The sequence below is a fragment of the Anser cygnoides genome, chromosome 34 (assembly GCF_040182565.1).
Source record: "Anser cygnoides isolate HZ-2024a breed goose chromosome 34, Taihu_goose_T2T_genome, whole genome shotgun sequence".
NCBI classification, from domain to species: domain Eukaryota; kingdom Metazoa; phylum Chordata; class Aves; order Anseriformes; family Anatidae; genus Anser; species Anser cygnoides.
The window spans coordinates 1,462,618-1,479,735 of NC_089906.1; the positions used below are offsets into that span (position 1 = coordinate 1,462,618).

At 71.9% G+C, this 17,118-nt stretch overlaps 2 protein-coding genes and 1 long non-coding RNA gene across 3 annotated transcripts; all 3 read left to right on the forward strand.

Moving 5' to 3' along the window:
- The first annotated feature begins 178 nt into the window (after nucleotides 1-178).
- ZNF653 (zinc finger protein 653) lies at nucleotides 179-4,218 on the forward strand. The gene is made up of 10 exons (XM_066986412.1): nucleotides 179-251; nucleotides 494-827; nucleotides 1,265-1,308; nucleotides 1,417-1,630; nucleotides 2,190-2,508; nucleotides 2,825-2,925; nucleotides 3,446-3,557; nucleotides 3,642-3,756; nucleotides 3,856-3,955; nucleotides 4,034-4,218. Exons 1-10 carry the CDS (start codon nucleotides 179-181, stop codon nucleotides 4,131-4,133), a joined length of 1,512 nt encoding a protein of 503 aa, XP_066842513.1. The 3' UTR covers nucleotides 4,134-4,218.
- A 1,056-nt stretch (nucleotides 4,219-5,274) lies between these two features.
- ELAVL3 (ELAV like RNA binding protein 3) lies at nucleotides 5,275-9,557 on the forward strand. The gene is given in 11 exon segments (XM_066986582.1): nucleotides 5,275-5,283; nucleotides 6,698-6,812; nucleotides 6,815-6,958; nucleotides 7,444-7,547; nucleotides 7,641-7,798; nucleotides 8,375-8,519; nucleotides 8,521-8,575; nucleotides 8,578-8,596; nucleotides 8,872-8,910; nucleotides 9,155-9,242; nucleotides 9,245-9,557. Coding segments are annotated over 11 exon segments (1,134 nt in total). The 3' UTR covers nucleotides 9,503-9,557.
- A 6,386-nt stretch (nucleotides 9,558-15,943) lies between these two features.
- On the forward strand, nucleotides 15,944-16,766 carry LOC136788299 (uncharacterized). The gene is made up of 2 exons (XR_010827171.1): nucleotides 15,944-16,017; nucleotides 16,595-16,766. It is a non-coding gene; the product is annotated as an uncharacterized lncRNA (long non-coding RNA).
- The last annotated feature ends 352 nt before the right edge of the window (nucleotides 16,767-17,118 follow it).

Here is a 17,118-nt window from a genome sequence, read left to right on the forward strand (position 1 = left end):
TTCCCGCAGCCCCCGGTCAATAAAGGGAGGTGTTACGGACTGAGAGAGGTGCCTCGTGTTTGGGGGGGAGTCTGTTTTTTTCTGGGGGGGCCCTGTTTTTGGGGGGGGGGTCCCCAGGGCCGGGGGCAGGCAGATAGGGGCAGGGGGAGAAGCTCGAGCTACTGGCAGCGCCTCCCGCATGCGCAGTGCCCGCCCTGACGCCGGCCGGTCAGAGCCGGGCGGAAGCGGGGACGCGCACGCGCGCTACGGGGGCTAGAAGCCACCCGGGGGAGGTGTGTGTGGGCACTCCGGGCGGAAGCGGGGCGGCGCATGCGCACTACAGGGTAGGGAAACTTTGGGGCTATGTATAGGGGGCTCTCCGGACCGCGCATGCGCGCTACGGCGCCGCGAAGCCACTCGGGGGAGGTGAGGGCAATCCGGGCGGAAGCGGCGCGCGCTCCAGGGCGTCATCAGCACGCGCCGCTGCTCGGGGCGGCGGCGGGCCCGGCATGAGCGCGGCCGAGGGGGCCCGGAGCCGGGCCCGGAGCCGGAGCCGGGCCCGGAACCGGAGCCGGAGCCGGGCCCGGAACCGGAGCCGGGCGGCCCCGGGCGGGCCCCGGCGGCGGAGGCGGGGGGGGGCGGAAGGCCCGGGGCCGGCCGCGGCTGACGGAGTCGGACCGGGCCCGGCGGCGCCTGGAGTCGCGGAAGAAGTACGACGTGCGGCGCGTCTACCTGGGCGAGGCGCACGGGCCCTGGGTCGACCTCCGGCGCCGCAGCGGCTGGAGCGACGCCAAGCTGGCGGCCTACCTGCTGGGGCTGGAGCGGGGGCAGCGCGCCGGGCGGCGGGGGTGAGCGGCGGGGGGGGGCGGGGGGGCACCGGGGGGTGGGGGGGCACCGAGGGGCTGGGGGGACCGGGGGCTGAGGGGGGGGGGGGGGGCCGGGCGGCGGGGGTGAGCAGGGCGGGGGGGGCCGGGGGGCAACGGGGGGCTGGGGGGGTTGGGGGAGGGAGGGGGAAACGGAGGGCTGGGGGGTTGGGGAGGAACCGGGGGGCTGCACGGTGCCGGGGGTCGTTGGGGGGGGGGGTCGGGGTCTGTTCGGTGCCCGGTTGGAGGAGCGGGGCTTGGAGGGGGGGTCGGGTCCCGTCCCCCATCCCCTCCCGTGGTGGGGGATTGGAGGGGGAGTGGGGGGAGGGGGTTGGGCCCCTCCCCGGTTGCACTGAGGGGGTGCCGGGGGGCCCTGCTCCCCGTTACCCCCCCCCCCCATCCCCTTTTTCCCTTCTCCCCAGCAAGCCGTGGGAGCAGATCCCTAAAAAACCCAAACGCAAGAAAAGTGAGTACGGGGGGGGGGGGGGGGAGAGGGAGAGGGATTTCCATGCCGGGGGGCGGCAGCGTACCAGCCCCCCCCCCCCCCCGTCCCCCCCCACATCCCCCCCACCAGGGCGGCGGCGCAACGTGAACTGCCTGCGGCACGCGGTGATCTGGTACGAGGACCACCGGCAGCGCTGCCCCTACGAGCCGCGCCTGGCGGAGCTGGACCCGGCGGTGGGGCTGTACACCACGGCCGTGTGGCAGTGCGAGCGCGGGCACCGCTACTTCCAGGACCTGCACTGCCCCCTGCCCCCCCGCCTCCGACGGCTCCGACAGCGACGGGGGTGCGTGGGGGGGGGGGGAGGGACATGGGGTTTTGGGGGGGGTCGCGGGGGGGCCGAGACGTGAGGATGGGGTCGCTGGGGGTGCTGGGGAGCCTCGTCTGGGGGGGCTGTGCGGGGGGGGGGACAGGGACATGGGGCTGGGGCTGTGGAGGGGCTGGGGGCACTCAGCTGGGGGGGGGGGGCTGGGGGTGCTGGGACCCCTTGGCTGGGGGTGCTGTGCTGGGGGGCGGGACTCGGTGGGGGTGCTGGGGGGGCCAGGGGTGCTCAGCCTCTCAGCTGGGGGGGCTGGGGGAGCTGGAGGCACTCAGCTGGGGGTGCTGTGTGGGGGGGGGATGGGGCACAGGGCTGAGGGTGCTGGGGGGGCTGGGGGGTGCTGGGGCCCCTCGGCTGGGGGTGCTGTGCAGGGGGCAGCGTGGGGGTTTTTCTTCTTGGGGGGGGGATTAGGGCATGCCATTATTTTGGGGGGGGTTGGGGGGGGTCCCAGGGGAGGCGGTTTGGGGGGGGGGGTTGGGGGGGGCACCTTTTGGGGTCCCCTCCACCTTCGCTCTCCCCCCTGCAGCTCCTGGCAGCTCTTCCTCCTCTTCCTCCTCTTCCTCCTCCCCCCTCTGGGGGCTGCAGCTCTGGCTCGGAGGCTCCGCCGGGGGGCCCCATCGGCACCAGGGGGGCCGCAGCGGTCGTGGCCCCCCCGGCGGGCCCGGGCCCCCTGGGGGGCGGCAGAGGGGCAGGGGGCGGCGGTGGAGGCGGTGGTCTGCGTCCCCCTGCCCCTCCCCCTCCGCCTGGGGGGGGCACGGGGGGCACTGGCCGAGGGGGGGCCCCCACCCTGCTTCAGGGGGGCCCCTGCGCTGCTCCAAGCTCCCCCCTCCTCCAGGCCCCCCCTTGCTCCAGGCCCCCCCCTCCCTCCAAGCCCCCCCTCCTCATCCTGGCCGGCCCCGGCTACGAGGCGCTGGAGGGGCTGCAGCTGGGCGTGGGGGCGAGGAGCTGCCCTGCGCCCTGCTGGAGGGGGGGGCCCTTCCCCGCGCCCCCCGGGCCCCCCCTCACTAAAACAGGTACGGGGCGGCGGGTTAGGGTATGCCGGGGGGGGCACCCCATTCCCCCCTCACCCTCTCTCTGTGCCGGCTGTAGAGGAGGACGAGGCGGGGGGGGTGAAGCAGGAGGACACGTCGCCCCCCCCGCGGCGGCCGAGCCCCCCGCGGCCCCTTCGGACCCCCCCGGGAGCCCCCAGCCCCCCCCGGCGGAGGACCCCGACGGCGGCGACATGTCGGCCATCATCTACGAGATCCCCGGGAGCCCGAGAGGTTGGCGGCGGCGGGGGGGCGGTTTGGGGGGTTTTGGGGACGTTTCTGGGGTTTTGGGGTTTGGGGAGTTTCTTGGGGTTTGGGTCTTCTTGGGTTTTGGGTCATCTTTTTGGGTTTTGGGGTTTTCTGGGGTTTTCGTGGGGTTTTGGGTTTTTTTTAGTTTTATGGGTTTTGGGGGCTCTGCTTGGGTTTCCTTTTGGTTTTGGGGGCTTTTCTTGGGTTTTGGGGCTTTTCTTGGCTTTTCGTGGGGGGTTTTGTTTTTTTGGGGGGTCTTGGGAGCTTCTCGGGGGGCTTTTGTGGTTTCTTGGGGGGGGGGATTTCTGCTCCCTGGGGCTGGGGGGCTCGGAGCCCCTGTAGGACCTGCAGGCGGTTTCCTGGCGGTGCCGCTGGGTCCTTGCGGGCACCCCGCACGTGGCAGGGCTCCTCAGGGGAATTACGGTCGGGGGGGGGCCTTAGGGGCTTCAGGCGGGTCCCCCCAGTGCTCGACCCCCCCCCCCGGCATCTCCGTGCCCCCCCCCAGGCGGCGACGAAGCCGGCGTGGCCGCGCGCCCGATGCTGAGGGGCTCCCGGATCCCATCCCCTGCCCCTACGCGGGCTGCGGGCAGGTCTACGTCGCCCTCAGCAGCTTCCAGGTACCCCCCTCTCGCATTGTGCCCCCCCCCCTTTATTCTCTACGCCCCCCCCCTGAATATTTTGCCCCCCCTGCCCCCCCCCAGAACCACGTCAAGCTGGCGCACCGCCGGGGCCGCGCGCAGCAGTGCCCCCAGCCCGGCTGCGGGAAGCGCTTCCACCTGGCCGCCCGCCTGCGCCGCCACATGCTCAGCCACTCCGGTGAGCCCCCCCCGGCTCGGGCAGGCCCCCCCACAACGATAAGGGGACCCCAAATCACCCCCCGCCTTGTGCCCCCCCCCCCCCCCAAAAAAAAAAAAGGCGTGCGGGATTTCACCTGCGAGAGCTGCGGCAAGGCCTTCAAGCGCAAGAACCACCTGGAGGTGCACCGGCGGACGCACACGGGGGAGACCCCCCTGCAGTGAGTAACGGGGGGGGGGGGGGCATTTTTTTTGGGGGGGGGGCTTTGTTAATCCCCTGACGCCCCCCTCGCTCTCAGGTGCGAGGTGTGCGGGTACCGGTGCCGCCAGCGCGCCTCCCTCACCTGGCACATGCGGCGCCACGCGCTCAAGAGCCGCCCCGAGCCCCGCGGGACGTAGTTTTTTTTTGGGGGGGGGGGGAGGGGGCACGGGGGCGGCACCCCAAGAGGCCCCCCCACCCCCAGCCCAGCCTCAGCTCCCTCAAGTACAAAACAACGGCGAGGGGGGGAATTTCCCTCCCCCTTGGGGGGGGAGGGGGCACTCGCTCCCATTCTGGTGGGTGATCTGTGCCCCCCCCCCCCCAAAATCCGGGGGCTCCCACCCCCATCCTGCTCCCAGCACTGACAAGGGGCTCGGGGCCCCCCTTCCCTTACCCGCCCCCATCCCCTCTTTATTTATTTCCCCAATATTTGTGTCTCCCCCCCCGCGGGGTAACAAGGGGGGGGGGCCTGGACCCCCCGTGCCCCGCCCCGCCCCCAAAATACCCTGTTCAATTAAAGCGATGAGTTTTAATTAGCGGCTGGTGCCCTCGGTCTGTGGGGGAGGGGGGATGTAAGGGGGGGTGGCATTGGGGGGGGAATTTGGGGTGGGGGGGTGTTGGGGGCGGGTGTTGGGGCGGGGGGGGCAGTTCCCCCCCCGTGCCCCTGTCCCGGTGCTGGCGGCGCCCCCGGCGCTGTCCCCGGTGCTGAAGGCGGCGGCTCCGCCCCCGCCCCCCCCCGCTTCCTTGGGGAGCCCCCGGCTGGGGGGGGGGGAGGGAGGGGAGGAAGGGGGCCCCTCCCCCTCGGCGGCCAATGGGCTTCGTTGGGGGGGGGCTGGGAGGTGATGGGGGTCCGATGGGGGGGAGCTTATGGGAGGGGGGGCATGGACCGCCTCACCTGGGGGGGGGGACACCGTGGGGGGGGGTCGGGACCAATCCACCAGAAGAAGCGGGGGGGGCGGGCCGGGGCTGAACCATTTCTTGGGGGGAGGGGGCGCGGCCCGAACCATTCCGGGGGGGGGGGCTCGGGGCCGCGCCCACCGCCGTGGTTTTGGGGGGGCCCCGGGGGGGCCCCGCCCCGCCCCGCGGCCGCCCAAGGACGTTTTAAGAACGCCGGGGCCGCCGCTCCGCAGCGCCGCCGCGCCCCGAGCCCCCCCCCCCCGGTGCCCCCCCCCGCCCCGGTGCCCCCTCCTCCCCCCGCCCCCCTCACCTCCCCCCCCCGCCGGGCAGCGCGGGGGGGTCCGCCCCCGCCCGGAGCCCGCAGCCCCCAGGAGCCCCGCGACAATGGTGACGGTAGGAGGGGGGGGGCGGGGGGCACGGCCGGGACCCCAAAGCATCCTCCCCCCCCCCCATCCGCACCTCCCCACGGACCCCCCCCCCCTTTCTCCGTGTCCCCCCCCCAGGACCCATCCTTTGCCCACCCCCCCCGAGCATCCACAGCCCCCATCCCGGTCCCTGCCCCCCCATCCCTGCCCCCCCCCCCGTCCAGGTCCCCGCCCCCCCCCCCCCCGTGCCTACCCCCCCATGCCCACCCCCTCGCCCCCCCATCCCCGCACGCCCCCCCCGCCTCGAGGCGACACGCTTGGGTGGGGCCGCGCCGGGACACGCGTGTGTGTGGGGCTGGGGGGGGGCCGGGGGGGGACACGCGTGTGCCCAGCGTGCAACACACGCGTGTGCAGGGCCGGGGGGGGGGGGGGGGCACACGGAGCCGCTGCGGTTTGCACACGCGTGTGCCGGCAGCCAGCTGCGGGAGAGCACGTGGGCGTGGGGCACACGCGTGTGCCAGCGGGCGGCCGCGCTGACACCGGCCTGTCACTGGGGGGGGGGGGGGGGGGGGGGGGCACGCGGTGCTGCCCCCCGGCCGCGCACACCCCATTTTTTGGGCTCCTTTCCTCGTTTTTGCCTTTTCCGCTCACGATTTTCTCCTCCACGGGCGGCCCCCTCCCCTTCCAGCCCGTGCGCCCCCCCCCGATTCTTCACCCCCCAGCCCCAAAAGCCACCCCCCACATTTCCACACCGTGCTCCCCCGTGCGCCCCCCCCCGATTCTTCGCCACCCGGCCCTAAAGCGCCCCCCCCCCCTTTCCATCCCGTGCCCCCCCGCAGCCGGTGGCTGGCAGCCCCGGGTGCCCCGTCCCCAGCCACAAAGGGCCATTGTCCCCTGCCGGGGGGGGGGGGGGCTCCTGCACAAAGGGGTTTTATCCCGGGGGGGGGGGGGCGGCCCCGGCATCCCCGTGCCCCCACGCTCCGCGTCACCCTTCCGATGTCCCCGTCCCCACGTCCCGGTGGTGGCGGCAGTGGCACGGTGAGGCGGGTGGGGGCCTCCTGCACAAAGGGGTTTTATCCCGGGGGGGGACGGGTTTTATCCCGGGGGGACGGGTTTTATCCCGGGGGGCCCGCCCCCAGCATCCCCATGCCCCCGTGCTCTGCTTCGCCCTCCCGACGTCCCCGTCCCCGCACCCTGGTGGTGGCGTCCCTGTGACACCCGTCCCCGTCCGCGCGTCTTGGTGGCATCCCGGTGAGGCGGGCGGGGGGCTCCGGCACAAAGGGGTTTTATCCCTGGGCGGGTGGGGGGGCCATCCCCCGGCATCCCCACGCCCCCATGCCCCGCGTCGCCCTCCCGACGTCCCCGTGTCCCGGCGGCGGTGGCACGGTTCCGCCGGTGGCGGCGGCGGCGTCCCGGTGACGCCCGTCCCCGTCCCCGGCCAGATCCTGAGCACGGTGGAGGCGCAGGCGCCCAGCACCGCGGGGCCCTCGGGCTGCGGCCCCGTTCCCGTGGCCTTGCCGGTGGCGGCGGCGGCGGCGGCGCTGCCCAACGGGGTCCCCGGGGCCCCCCCGCAGCCGACGACAGCAAAACCAACCTGATCGTCAACTACCTGCCCCAGAGCATGAGCCAGGACGAGCTGCGCAGCCTCTTCGGCAGCCTCGGCGACATCGAGTCCTGCAAGCTCGTCCGCGACAAGGTCACCGGTACGGCCGGGGGGCGGGGGACGGGGCGCGGGACAGGGGGGTGGGCGTCCCCGGGGACCTCGGTGGGGATGGGAACGTGGTGGGGCCGTGGGGACGGCGTCCGGACCCTCTTCGTTGGGGTGACGGGGCGTGGGACGGGGGGACGTCCCCGGGGACCTCGACGGGGACCGGGGCATGTGGCTGAGGTCGTGGGGATGGCTTTAAGACCCTCTTTTTCGGGGTGACAGGACGCAGGATGCCGGGATGGGGGGGACGTCCCCGGGGACCTCGGTGGGGACGGGAACGTGGATGGGGCCGTGGGGACGGGGACCTTGATGGGGACCAGGGCACCTGGGTGGGGTCTTGGGGGTAGCTTCAAGACCCCCTTCGTTGGGTCGCATCCTGCTGGTGACAAAGGGGCTGGGGGACTTGGACGGGGCCGTCCCTGGTGCCAGCGAGTGCCGGGGGTGCCCCCCGCCAGTTGCTGACCCCCCCCACGCCCCCAGGGCAGAGCTTGGGGTACGGTTTTGTCAACTACGTGGAGGCTGGCGACGCCGACAAGGCCATCAGCACCCTCAACGGCCTCAAGCTGCAGACCAAGACCATCAAGGTGCCGGGGGGGCCCGCGGGGTGCGGGTGCGTTTTGGGGGCGGGGGGTGGTGGTGGGGGTCCCCAGGTCCCTGGGGGCTGATGCCCGCCCTAGGTGTCCTACGCGCGGCCCAGCTCGGCGTCGATCCGCGACGCCAACCTCTACGTGAGCGGCCTCCCGCGCGCCATGGGGCAGAAGGAGCTGGAGCAGCTCTTCGCGCAGTTCGGCCGCATCATCACCTCCCGCATCCTCGTCGACCAGGTCACCGGTGCGCCCGCACGCACGGGGGCCGGCGGGGGGGGGTGGGGGGGGCACGGGGGGGGGTCACTATCGGGGTGTGGGGGGCCCAAACACCTGGGTTCCTGTGGGGTAGGGAAGCCCGCCCCCAAAAAAACCCTGGGTGCCCACGAAGTGGGGAGGGGGGGGGTCGCCAAACCCCTGGGTCCCTGTGGGGTGGGGGGCAAAAATCCTGTTTCCCCATGGGGGGTCCCCAAACCCCTGGGTCCTCATGGGGTGGGGGCCCCAAGCACCTGGATCCCCATGGGCTGACGGCGGGTGGTGGTGGTGGGGGGGTGTCACCCTTCCTGTGTACCCGAGCCCCCGGGGGGTGTCAGCAGGGTCCGTGGGGTGGCGGATGGCTGGGGTCCCACAGCTGGGTCTTTGGGGCGGGGTCACTACTGGGGGGTGGTCACTACTGTTGGGGGGGGGTCTCTGCTGTCCTGGGGGGGGTCACTACTGTGCGGGGGGGGTCCCTGCTGTGGTGGGGGGGGTGGGGGGGGGGTCGCTCTTCGGGGGGTGTCTCTGCTGTCAGATGGGGGGGGTCTCAGGGCTCCTGCCCCCCCCCACAGGCGTCTCGCGGGGGTGGGCTTCATCCGCTTCGACAAGCGGGCGGAGGCCGAGGAGGCCGTGCGGGGGCTGCACGGGCAGAAGCCCCTGGGGGCCGCCGAGCCCCTCACGGTCAAGTTCGCCACCAGCCCCGGCCACAAGGTGGGGGGGGCGGGGGGCCCTGCTCGGCCTCTGCCCCGGCGCCCGCCGCTACAGCGCCCTGCATCACCCCCCCAGCGGTTCCGGTGAGCCCCGGGGGGGGTCCGGGGGGCTGGGGGGGGCAATGGGGTGTGGGGGGAAGGTTGGGGAGGGGGAGGGGTGGCATTTGGGGTGGGGCACCCATGGGGGGGGTACACATCGGGGGGGGCATGGGGTGGGGGAAGGTTGGGGAGGGTGGCCTTTAGGGCGGGGCACCCACGGGAGGGAGGGGTGCACATGGAGGAGGGGCACCCCTGGGAGGTGGGGGCACTCATGGGAGGTGGGGGCACGCCTCCCCCCCCAACAATTTCACCTCTTGCAGGCTTGACAATTTGCTGAACGTCGCTTACAGCGTGAAGAGGTAACGGCCCCCCTGCCCCCCAACCTCCTGCCTCCCCCCCCATATTCAAATCTGCACCCCCAAGGACTCGGGACCCCCATGGGAGGGGACGCTGGTGGGGGGGTGTGGGGGGTGTCCCTTGCTACTGGGGGTGTCCCTTGGTACTGCAGGGGGTTCCCATGTGCTGGGGGGGGGGGGGTCCCCTGGCCCCGGGGGGGGGGGGGGGGGGGGGGGGTGTCCGTGTCTCAGGCTGACCCCCTCGCAGCCCCCTGTCGCTGCTGCCCAGGTTCTCCCCGCTGGCCATCGAGGCGGTGCCGGGCTTCTCGGGGGTGGGCCTGGCCCCCCCGGCTGCGGGGGTTGGTGCATCTTCGTCTACAACCTGGCGCCCGAGGCGGACGAGAGCGTCCTGTGGCAGCTCTTCGGGCCCTTCGGCGCCGTCACCACGGTCAAGGTCATCCGGGACGCGGCCACGGCCAAGTGCAGGGGCTTCGGCTTCGTCACCATGCCCAGCTACGAGGAGGCCGCCGTGGCCATCGCCAGCCTCAACGGCTACCGCCTGGGCGACCGCGTGCTCCAGGTCTCCTTCAAGACCAGCAAGCAGCACAAGGCCTGAGGGGACACCCCCCCCCGACCCCTCCCCCTCCCCCGGGACCCCCACCCCCAGAGGCTGGTGGAGCCCCCCCGCCCCTGAGGGCAGCACCCCTGGGTGACAGTGCAGGGACACTGGGGGCGTCTTTGGGGTGCCACCCCCCCCCCCCCCCCAAGGACCAAAGAAGAGTGCTGCCCCCCCCCCCCTTAGGGACCCCCTCCCCCCGTTAGAGACTCCCCCGCACCCCCCCAGGCGCTCCCGGGGGCTGCACGTGCTGGGGGCGTCTCCCCTCGGCGCACGAGGCCACGCCCCCCACCCAAGCCACGCCCCCGCGCCTCAGGTCTGCCTGGGGTTGCCCTCGCCCCCAAGCGCTGGAGGCCACGCCCCCAGGGCTGGAGGCCACGCCCCCAGGGCTGGAGGCCACGCCCCCCAAGGCCGGGCAGCTCCGGGGGCCGCGGGTTCGAGTCCCGGCTCCGTCCGTCGACCCCCGGGGGGCGGTGGCCGAACCTTTTGGCCGGCCCCCCCCCCCCAGTTCGGCTCTTCTCCTCGCCAAACTGGTGCGAAGCGGGGGGGGGGGGGGGGGGGGGGGCCCCAGATCCCCCACACTCCTGCTAAGGTCGGGGGGGGGTGGTGGTGGTGTCTGCGCTCTCTTCTCTTCAGAGCCCTTTTATTTTTTTCCCTATTTTGATCGGGGGAGAAGGGAGGGGCCTTTTTTTTTTTTTTTTTATAAGGCGAAAGAACAAATAATGATGAATAGTAACAGTAATGGTAGTGGTAAAGGTAGAGAAGAGAGGCTGAGGCAGCGACCGGGGACTTCCCTGGTGCGACAGACACAAAACCATCTGTTTTTGTAAGAGAAGAAAAAAAAAGACTAAAAAAAAGAAAAAACAAAAACAAAAACATCCCCAACCTTCCCCCAAAGCCATCCTTCTGTCGTGTGGGGTGAGGCTTCTGGCCCTAAAGGGGCCTCAAAGGGACCCCACTGCCCCTGAGCCCCCGGCACCCCCACAAGGTGGAGTGGTGGTGGTGGGGGGGGTGGGGGCTGGAAATTACCCCTCCCCCCCCAAAAAAACCTCTCCATACACAGGGATTTTGTTGCTCGCCCTCCCCAGATCCCTGGGGCAGAAGCCCGGCTGGTTCTGGCGTCCTGGGTGATGAAAGGGGCAGAACACCCCCTACCCGCCCGCCCCCCCCCAACCCCCTCCGTTATTATTATCGTTGTTCTTATTATGGTTACTCTTAATTATTATCATTCCGATAACTATTATTTATTTCCCCTCCTCCGTCGGGATACTTTCTTGCTTTTCGCTGCTTTCTGTTCCTATTTATTTCCTGTTCTGTGCCCCCCCCCCCCCCGTTCCCCCCTGCGCTCCTTTGCGTTGTGTTGCATCGTGCCCCTCCAAAGCTCCCCGTAGCTTTTTGTTGCCCCCCCCCCCCGATGTTTTTACCCTTGTCCCCCCCCCCAAATTGCTGTGGGGGCGACCCCGGTGAGCCCCCACCCCAAGGATGGGGCGGGGGGGGTGGGGGAAGGCGCCGAGGGCCCCCCCCCCCCCCCCACCTCAGTAGCAATAAGACCTGCAGCCCCCCACCCCGGGGGGCACTGCACGGGGGGCTGGGGGCTGTATTTATATTATTACAATATTTATTGTGTTGGGGGGGGGGGGGGCTACAAAATGAGGAGAAAACACACGGGTTGGGGAAAAGGCCCCTCCCTGAGTAAGCCCTCCCGCCCCCCCCCGGCCTGCCCCGTTCCCCCATATTTGACTCTTTGTACTTTTCATGGCAGAAATAAAAATATGGGAAAAAAAAAAAAAAAAAAAAAGAAGGAATAATTTAGAAAGCAGCCGTTGTGTTGGGGGGGGGGGGGGGGGGGGCAGCACTGAGGGCCTCCCTCAGGGCCTGTGGCGCTGCTGCCACCTGCCCGCCGGAAGCCGGAAGTGCAGCCGCTCGGCTCCGCGCATGCGCAGAAGCGCAGCTGAGGGCTGCTCGGGCACAGCTCCCGCCAAAACCCACGAGCAAGAAGGCGCCACGGCCGCGCATGCGCAGTTGCTGCGCGGGGCTCAGTGGCGCCCCCTGTGGGCACGGGGGAAGTGCAGGGGGCAGCAGGGAGTCCCAGGGGACTGCCCCGAGTGGGGGACACGGGGGGTCATCAGGGGTGTGGGGGACCTGGGGACACTGGGACATTAAGGGTCTGGGGGAACCTAAGGGGACATGGGGGATACTGGGGACAGGGGGACACCAGGGCCATGAGTTGTAGGGGGACAGCAGGACAGGGGACATGGGGACAAGGGGGGACATCAGGGACATGGGGGACGTTGGGGTAAGAGGGACACGAGTTGGTGGGGGACATCAGGACCGGGGGGACACTGGGGGCATGGGGGGAGCACTGGGGACATGGAGGGACACTGTGGACATGGGGGGACACGGGGGATGGGGGGTGACATTAGGACTTGGGGGACCCATGGGTGTCATGGGGATGGGGCACTAGGAGATTGGGGGGGGGGGGGGGGCTTGGGTACACGGGGGTGCCTTGGGGACATTGGGGGGGGCACCAGTGCCACCCACCCCCGCAGTGACGTCCCCGGCCTTGGTGTCACCGGGGAGACGGCGGCCTCGGGGCCTCCCACGCTGGGGGGGACACTTGGGGACAGCCCCGGTGTCCCCTTTGTCCCCCCCCCATGGCGCCGCTCCGGACTCTCCCACTGCTGCTGCTGCTGCTGCTCCCCGGGGGGGCCCGCAGGTGGGGAGGGGGCCATGGGGGGGGAGGGCAGGGAGGGGCCCGGGGGGGTCGGGGGGGGGGCCACGGAGGGGACCCCCCAGGTGTCACCTCCTGCAGGGCCCCCCGGGCTGGCTGTGGGGAGGCGCCGAGGATCCGGGGGGGGGCCCGAGTCCCCCGAAGCTGCGCTGCAATGGGGAGAGAGCGGGGGTGAGTGGGGGGGCTCGGGGCACTGGGGGGGCACTGGGGGGGCACTGGGGGGGAACTGGGAGCACTGGGGGGGAACTGGGAGCACTGGGGGGTAACTGGGAGGCACTAGGGGGAACTGGGAGGCACTGGGGGGCACTGGGGGGGTACTGGGGGGGTAACTGGGAGGCACTGGGGGGACACGGTGGTAACTGGGAGGCACTGGGGGGCACTGGGGGGCACTGGGAGGCACTGGGGGAGGGGACACGGTGGTAACTGGGAGGCACTGGGGGGCACTGGGGGGCACTGGGGGGGGACACGGTGGTAACTGGGAGGCACTGGGGGGCACTGGGTGGTAACTAGAATCACAGGGGGGACACACGATGGTAACTGGGAGGAACTGGGGAGCACTGGGGGGCACTGGGCGGTAACTGGGAACACTTAGGGGGGCACTGGGGGGAACTGGGAGCACTTAGGGGGCACTGGGGGGGAACTGGGAGGCACTGGGGAGGCACTGGGGGGGCGCTGGGTGGTAACTGGAATCACAGGGGGGACACGGTGGTAGCTGGGAGGAACTGGGGGGCACTGAGGGGGCACTGGGTGGTAGCTGGGAGCACTGGGGGGGCACTGGGAGCATGGGGGGGGACACGGTGGTTACTGGGAGCACTGGGAGGGAACTGGGGGCACTGGGGGGTAACTGGGAGGCACTGGAGGGGAACTGGGAGCACTGGGGGGGTAACTGGGAGCACTGGGGGGGCACTGGGGGGAACTGGGAGGCAGTGGGGGGCACTGGGGGGGCACTGGGGGGTAACTGGGAGGCACTGGGGGGGACACGGTGGTAACTGGGGTGCACTGGGTGGTAACTGGAATCACAGGGGGGACACACGGTGGTAACTGGGAGGAACTGGGGGGCACTGAGGGGGCACTGGGTGGTAGCTGGGAGCACTGGGGGGGCACTGGGAGCACGGGGGGACACACACGGTGGTTACTGGGAGCACTGGGGGGCACTGGGAGCACGGGGGGGGTGACACGGTGGTTACTGGGAGCACTGGGGGGCACGGGGCGGTAACTGGTCGCACTGGGGGCCGCAGCCCCGCTGCCCCCCGCCTCCGCCTGGACGTCTCCGCCTCCCCCGAGTTCCCGCCCGCCCCGGGGCCGCGCGCGGTGCCCGCGGGAGCGCGCGTCTTCGTCCAGGTGCGGGGGGGGCGGGGGGGGGGGGCGGGGGAGCGTACCCCCGGCTTCTGCCCCCCCCCGAGCCCCCTCCCGATCCCAGCCCCCCCCCCAGCTTCGTGGTTCCCCCCGCCCCCCACCGTGCCCTCCCCTATCTCGGGGTCCCCCCGGTCCCCCCCGTACTTCGGGGGGACCCCGGAGCCCCCCAGGTCCCCCCTTCCCGGTGACGCCCCCCTCCCGGTTACCCCCCCAGTGACCCCCCTCCGCCCCCCCCGTGACCCCCCCAGGTGCCCCCTCTCCCCGGTGCGCCCCCCCCCGGACCCCCCCCCCATCTCTCCATTAAACCTCCCCCCGGTGCCCCCCCCCGTGCCCCCCCCCCCCCCAGATCTCTCTGTCCCCCGTCCCCCCGGTGCCCCCCCACTTCGGTGACCCCCCGGTGCCCCCTCTCCCCGGTGCGCCCCCCGGACCCCCCCCCACTGACCCCCCCCCGGTGCCCCCCCCAGATCTCCCTGTCCCGCGCCCCCCCGGCCTCGGCTTCTCCCTGCGCCGCTGCTCGGTGTCGCCGCGCTCAGCTCCCGGGGGGGCCCCGGGGCCGCCCCGCGGCCGCTCGTGGTGCTGCGGGGGCTGCGGGGGGCCGCCGGCACCGGCCCGGGGCTCGGGGCCGGGGGGGGGCCGGGGGGGCCCGGCGGCGGCTGCTGCTGTCGTTCCGCCTCCCCCCGCTTCGCCGAGCCCCTGCAGTTCCTCCACTGCCGCCTGCGGCTCTGCCGCACCGGGGCCGCCGGGGCCGCCGGCACCGGGCTGCCCGCGGTACGGGGGGGCACCGGGACACGGGGGGGGCACCGGGACACGGGGGGGGGCACCGGGACACGGGGAGGGCACCGGGACATAGGGGAGACCGGGACCGGGGGGGGGGCGCGCAGCGGGATTGGGGGGGCACCGGGAGTTGGGATGGGACAGCGGGGACTTAAATGGGACCGGGGGAAATTACCGGGACCGGGGCAGGGGCACCGGGCCCGGGGGGGCAGAGGGGCCCGGGGGGTAGCGGGACCAGGGGGCACCGGGAGTTGGGACGGGGCTTGAATGGGACCGCGGGGGTGTTACCGGGACCGGTGGGGGGGGACGGGACATGGGGTTGGGGGGGGGACCCCGGGACCGGGGGGCAGCGGCCCGGCGGGGCGCGGTGCCGGGGCAGTGACGGGCCCGGTGCCGCCGTCCCGGCAGTGCCGCGCGGAGCCGTGTCCCCGCCGAGGGGGCGGAGCCTCGGGGTCAGGCCCCGCCCCCCGGCGCCGCCCCGGCCCCGCCCCCTCGCGCGCGCTGCGCACCGTGAGCCGCCCCATCGTGGTGACGCTCGGGGCCGCCGGCACCGCCCCGCCGGGTGCGACCCCCCCCGGGACCCCCCCCCATACCCCCCCCATTAAGCCTCCCTGGGACCCCTCCCATAACTCCCCCCTCCCCCCCGAACGGGACCCCCCCCAGTAACCCCCAACGGGACCCCCCCCCATTAAGCCCCCTGGGACCCCCTATAACGCCCAGCCCCCCCCGCCGGGACCCCCATCCCCAAGTAACCCCCCAGCCGAGACCTCCCCCACCCCATAGCCCCCCCCCCCCCATAACGGTGCCCCCCCTCCAGTAAACCTCCCCCACAAGATCCCCCCCCTCCGGACCCCCCACCCCATAGCCCCCCTCCCCCAGTAACCCCCCTGGGACCCCCCTCCAGTAACCCCCCTCCTGGCGATCCCCCCAAATCAAGACCTCCGCCCCCCCCCCCCCGAGACCCCCCCAAAACCCCTTCCCCCCCCCCCTCATTATACGGACACGGGGCTCCCCCACGGGATCACGCCCCCTCCGAGCCCCCCCCAATAACCCCCAATCCCCCCCGAGCCCCCCCAATAACCCCCAATCCCCCCGACCCCCCCCCCCCCAATAACCCCCATCCCCCCCCAGGTGCCCCCCCAATAACCCCCAATCCCCCCCCGACCCCCCCCCCCCAATAACCCCCATCCCCCCCCCCAGGTGCCCCCCCGGGCCGTTCCTGCCGCCCCCCCCCCCCACTGCGCCGCCCCCAGCCCCCCCCGCCAGATCGGCCCAGGCCCCCCCGCGGGTGAGTGCTGGGATTGGGGGGGGGGGTGGGGGAAGGTTTTTTTGGGGGGGGTGTTTAGCCCCCCCATTAACGCTGCCCCCCCCCAGACCCTGCCGTGCCCCCCGGGGCTGTGGCCGCCGTCTCCTTCGGTGCCTTCGTGGTGGGGGCGGCGCTGGCGGGGGGGGCTCTGGGTCGTCCACGGGGCGCACAGGTGAGCCCCCCCCCCCCCCAAAAATCCGCCCCCCTCCCCAACCCCTCCCCCCCAAGTCCGCCCCCGCCCCGTATTGCTGAGCCCCCCCCCCCCCCCCATTTCTGCCCTCAGCTGCCCCCCGGCCCCCCCCGGCCCCCCCCGGCTCCAGCACGGCCCCCCAGCGTGGGGGGGGGCAGGTACGGGGGGCACTGGGAGGGAACTGGGAACACTGGGGAGGAGCTGGGGGGCACACTGGGAGGGTAACTGGTAATACTGGGGACACTGGGAGCACTGGGGGGCTAACTGGTAATACTGAGAGTGTTGGGGGGGGCACTGGGAGGGAACTGGGAACATTGGGAGGAGCTGGGGGGCACACTGGGAGGGTAACTGGTAATACTGGGGACACTGGGAGCACTGGGGGTACACTGGGAGGGAACTGGGAGCACTGGGCAGGGGCTAGGGGGTACACTGGGGTGGTAACTGGTGATACTGGGGACACTGGGAGCACTGGGGGGGCTAACTGGTAATACTGAGAGTGTTGGGGGGGGCACTGGGAAGGAACTGGGAGCACTGGGGGGGGGTTGACTGGCAATACTGGGCACTGGAAACACTGGGGGGGGCACGGCGTACTGGGAGTACTGGGAAGAGACTGGGGGGACAGAAACAGTAAATGGGGGCACTGGGAGCACACTGGGGGGCACTGTGGGGATACGGGGGGGCACTGGGAGCATACTGGGGGGCACTGGGAGCACACTGGTGTCCCCCCCCCCCCAGCTCAGGACCACCGACCCGAAGCTGCCTCCAGCTGGGGCCCCCCCAGGAGCCCCCTGAACCCGGGACCCCCCCAAAATGCCCCCTCCCCTCGCAACCCCCCCCAAATAAAGGCGCTGCCCCCCCCCCATGTGTGGTTCCTTGGGGGGGCATAACATTTTGGGGAGAAACTCGAGGGTTTTGGGACCCAAGACCTTTTTTTTTTGGGGGGGTGGGGGCACCTCAAGGGGTTTGGAGTCCTGGGGGGGGCATTTTGGGGGGAAATCAGAGGTTTTGGGGGGGCCCAAACCATTTTTTTTGTGGGGGAGCAGAATCCGGGGGGGGGGGGGGGGGGCATTTTGGGGGAAATCTCTGGGTTTTTGGGGTTCCACATTTTGAGGGGAGGGGGGATTTAATGTCCTGGGGGGGGGGGGGGTGTCATTTTGGGGCAAATCTCAGCGCTTTTGGGATCCAAGAACACTCCAGGAGCAACCCAAAATGTGTTTTTTTTTTTTCTTTTTTTTTTTTTGGGGGGGGGGCACAACATT

Coding starts and splice junctions, on each gene's coding strand:
- ZNF653 (XM_066986412.1), top strand. CDS start 179: ATGCGCAGTGCCCGCCCTGACGCCGGCCGGTCAGAGCCGGGCGGAAGC. Junction 3,558..3,641: donor TCGCCCTCAGCAGCTTCCAG/GTACCCCCCTCT, acceptor GCCCCCCCCCAG/AACCACGTCAAGCTGGCGCA. Junction 3,956..4,033: donor ACGGGGGAGACCCCCCTGCA/GTGAGTAACGGG, acceptor CCTCGCTCTCAG/GTGCGAGGTGTGCGGGTACC.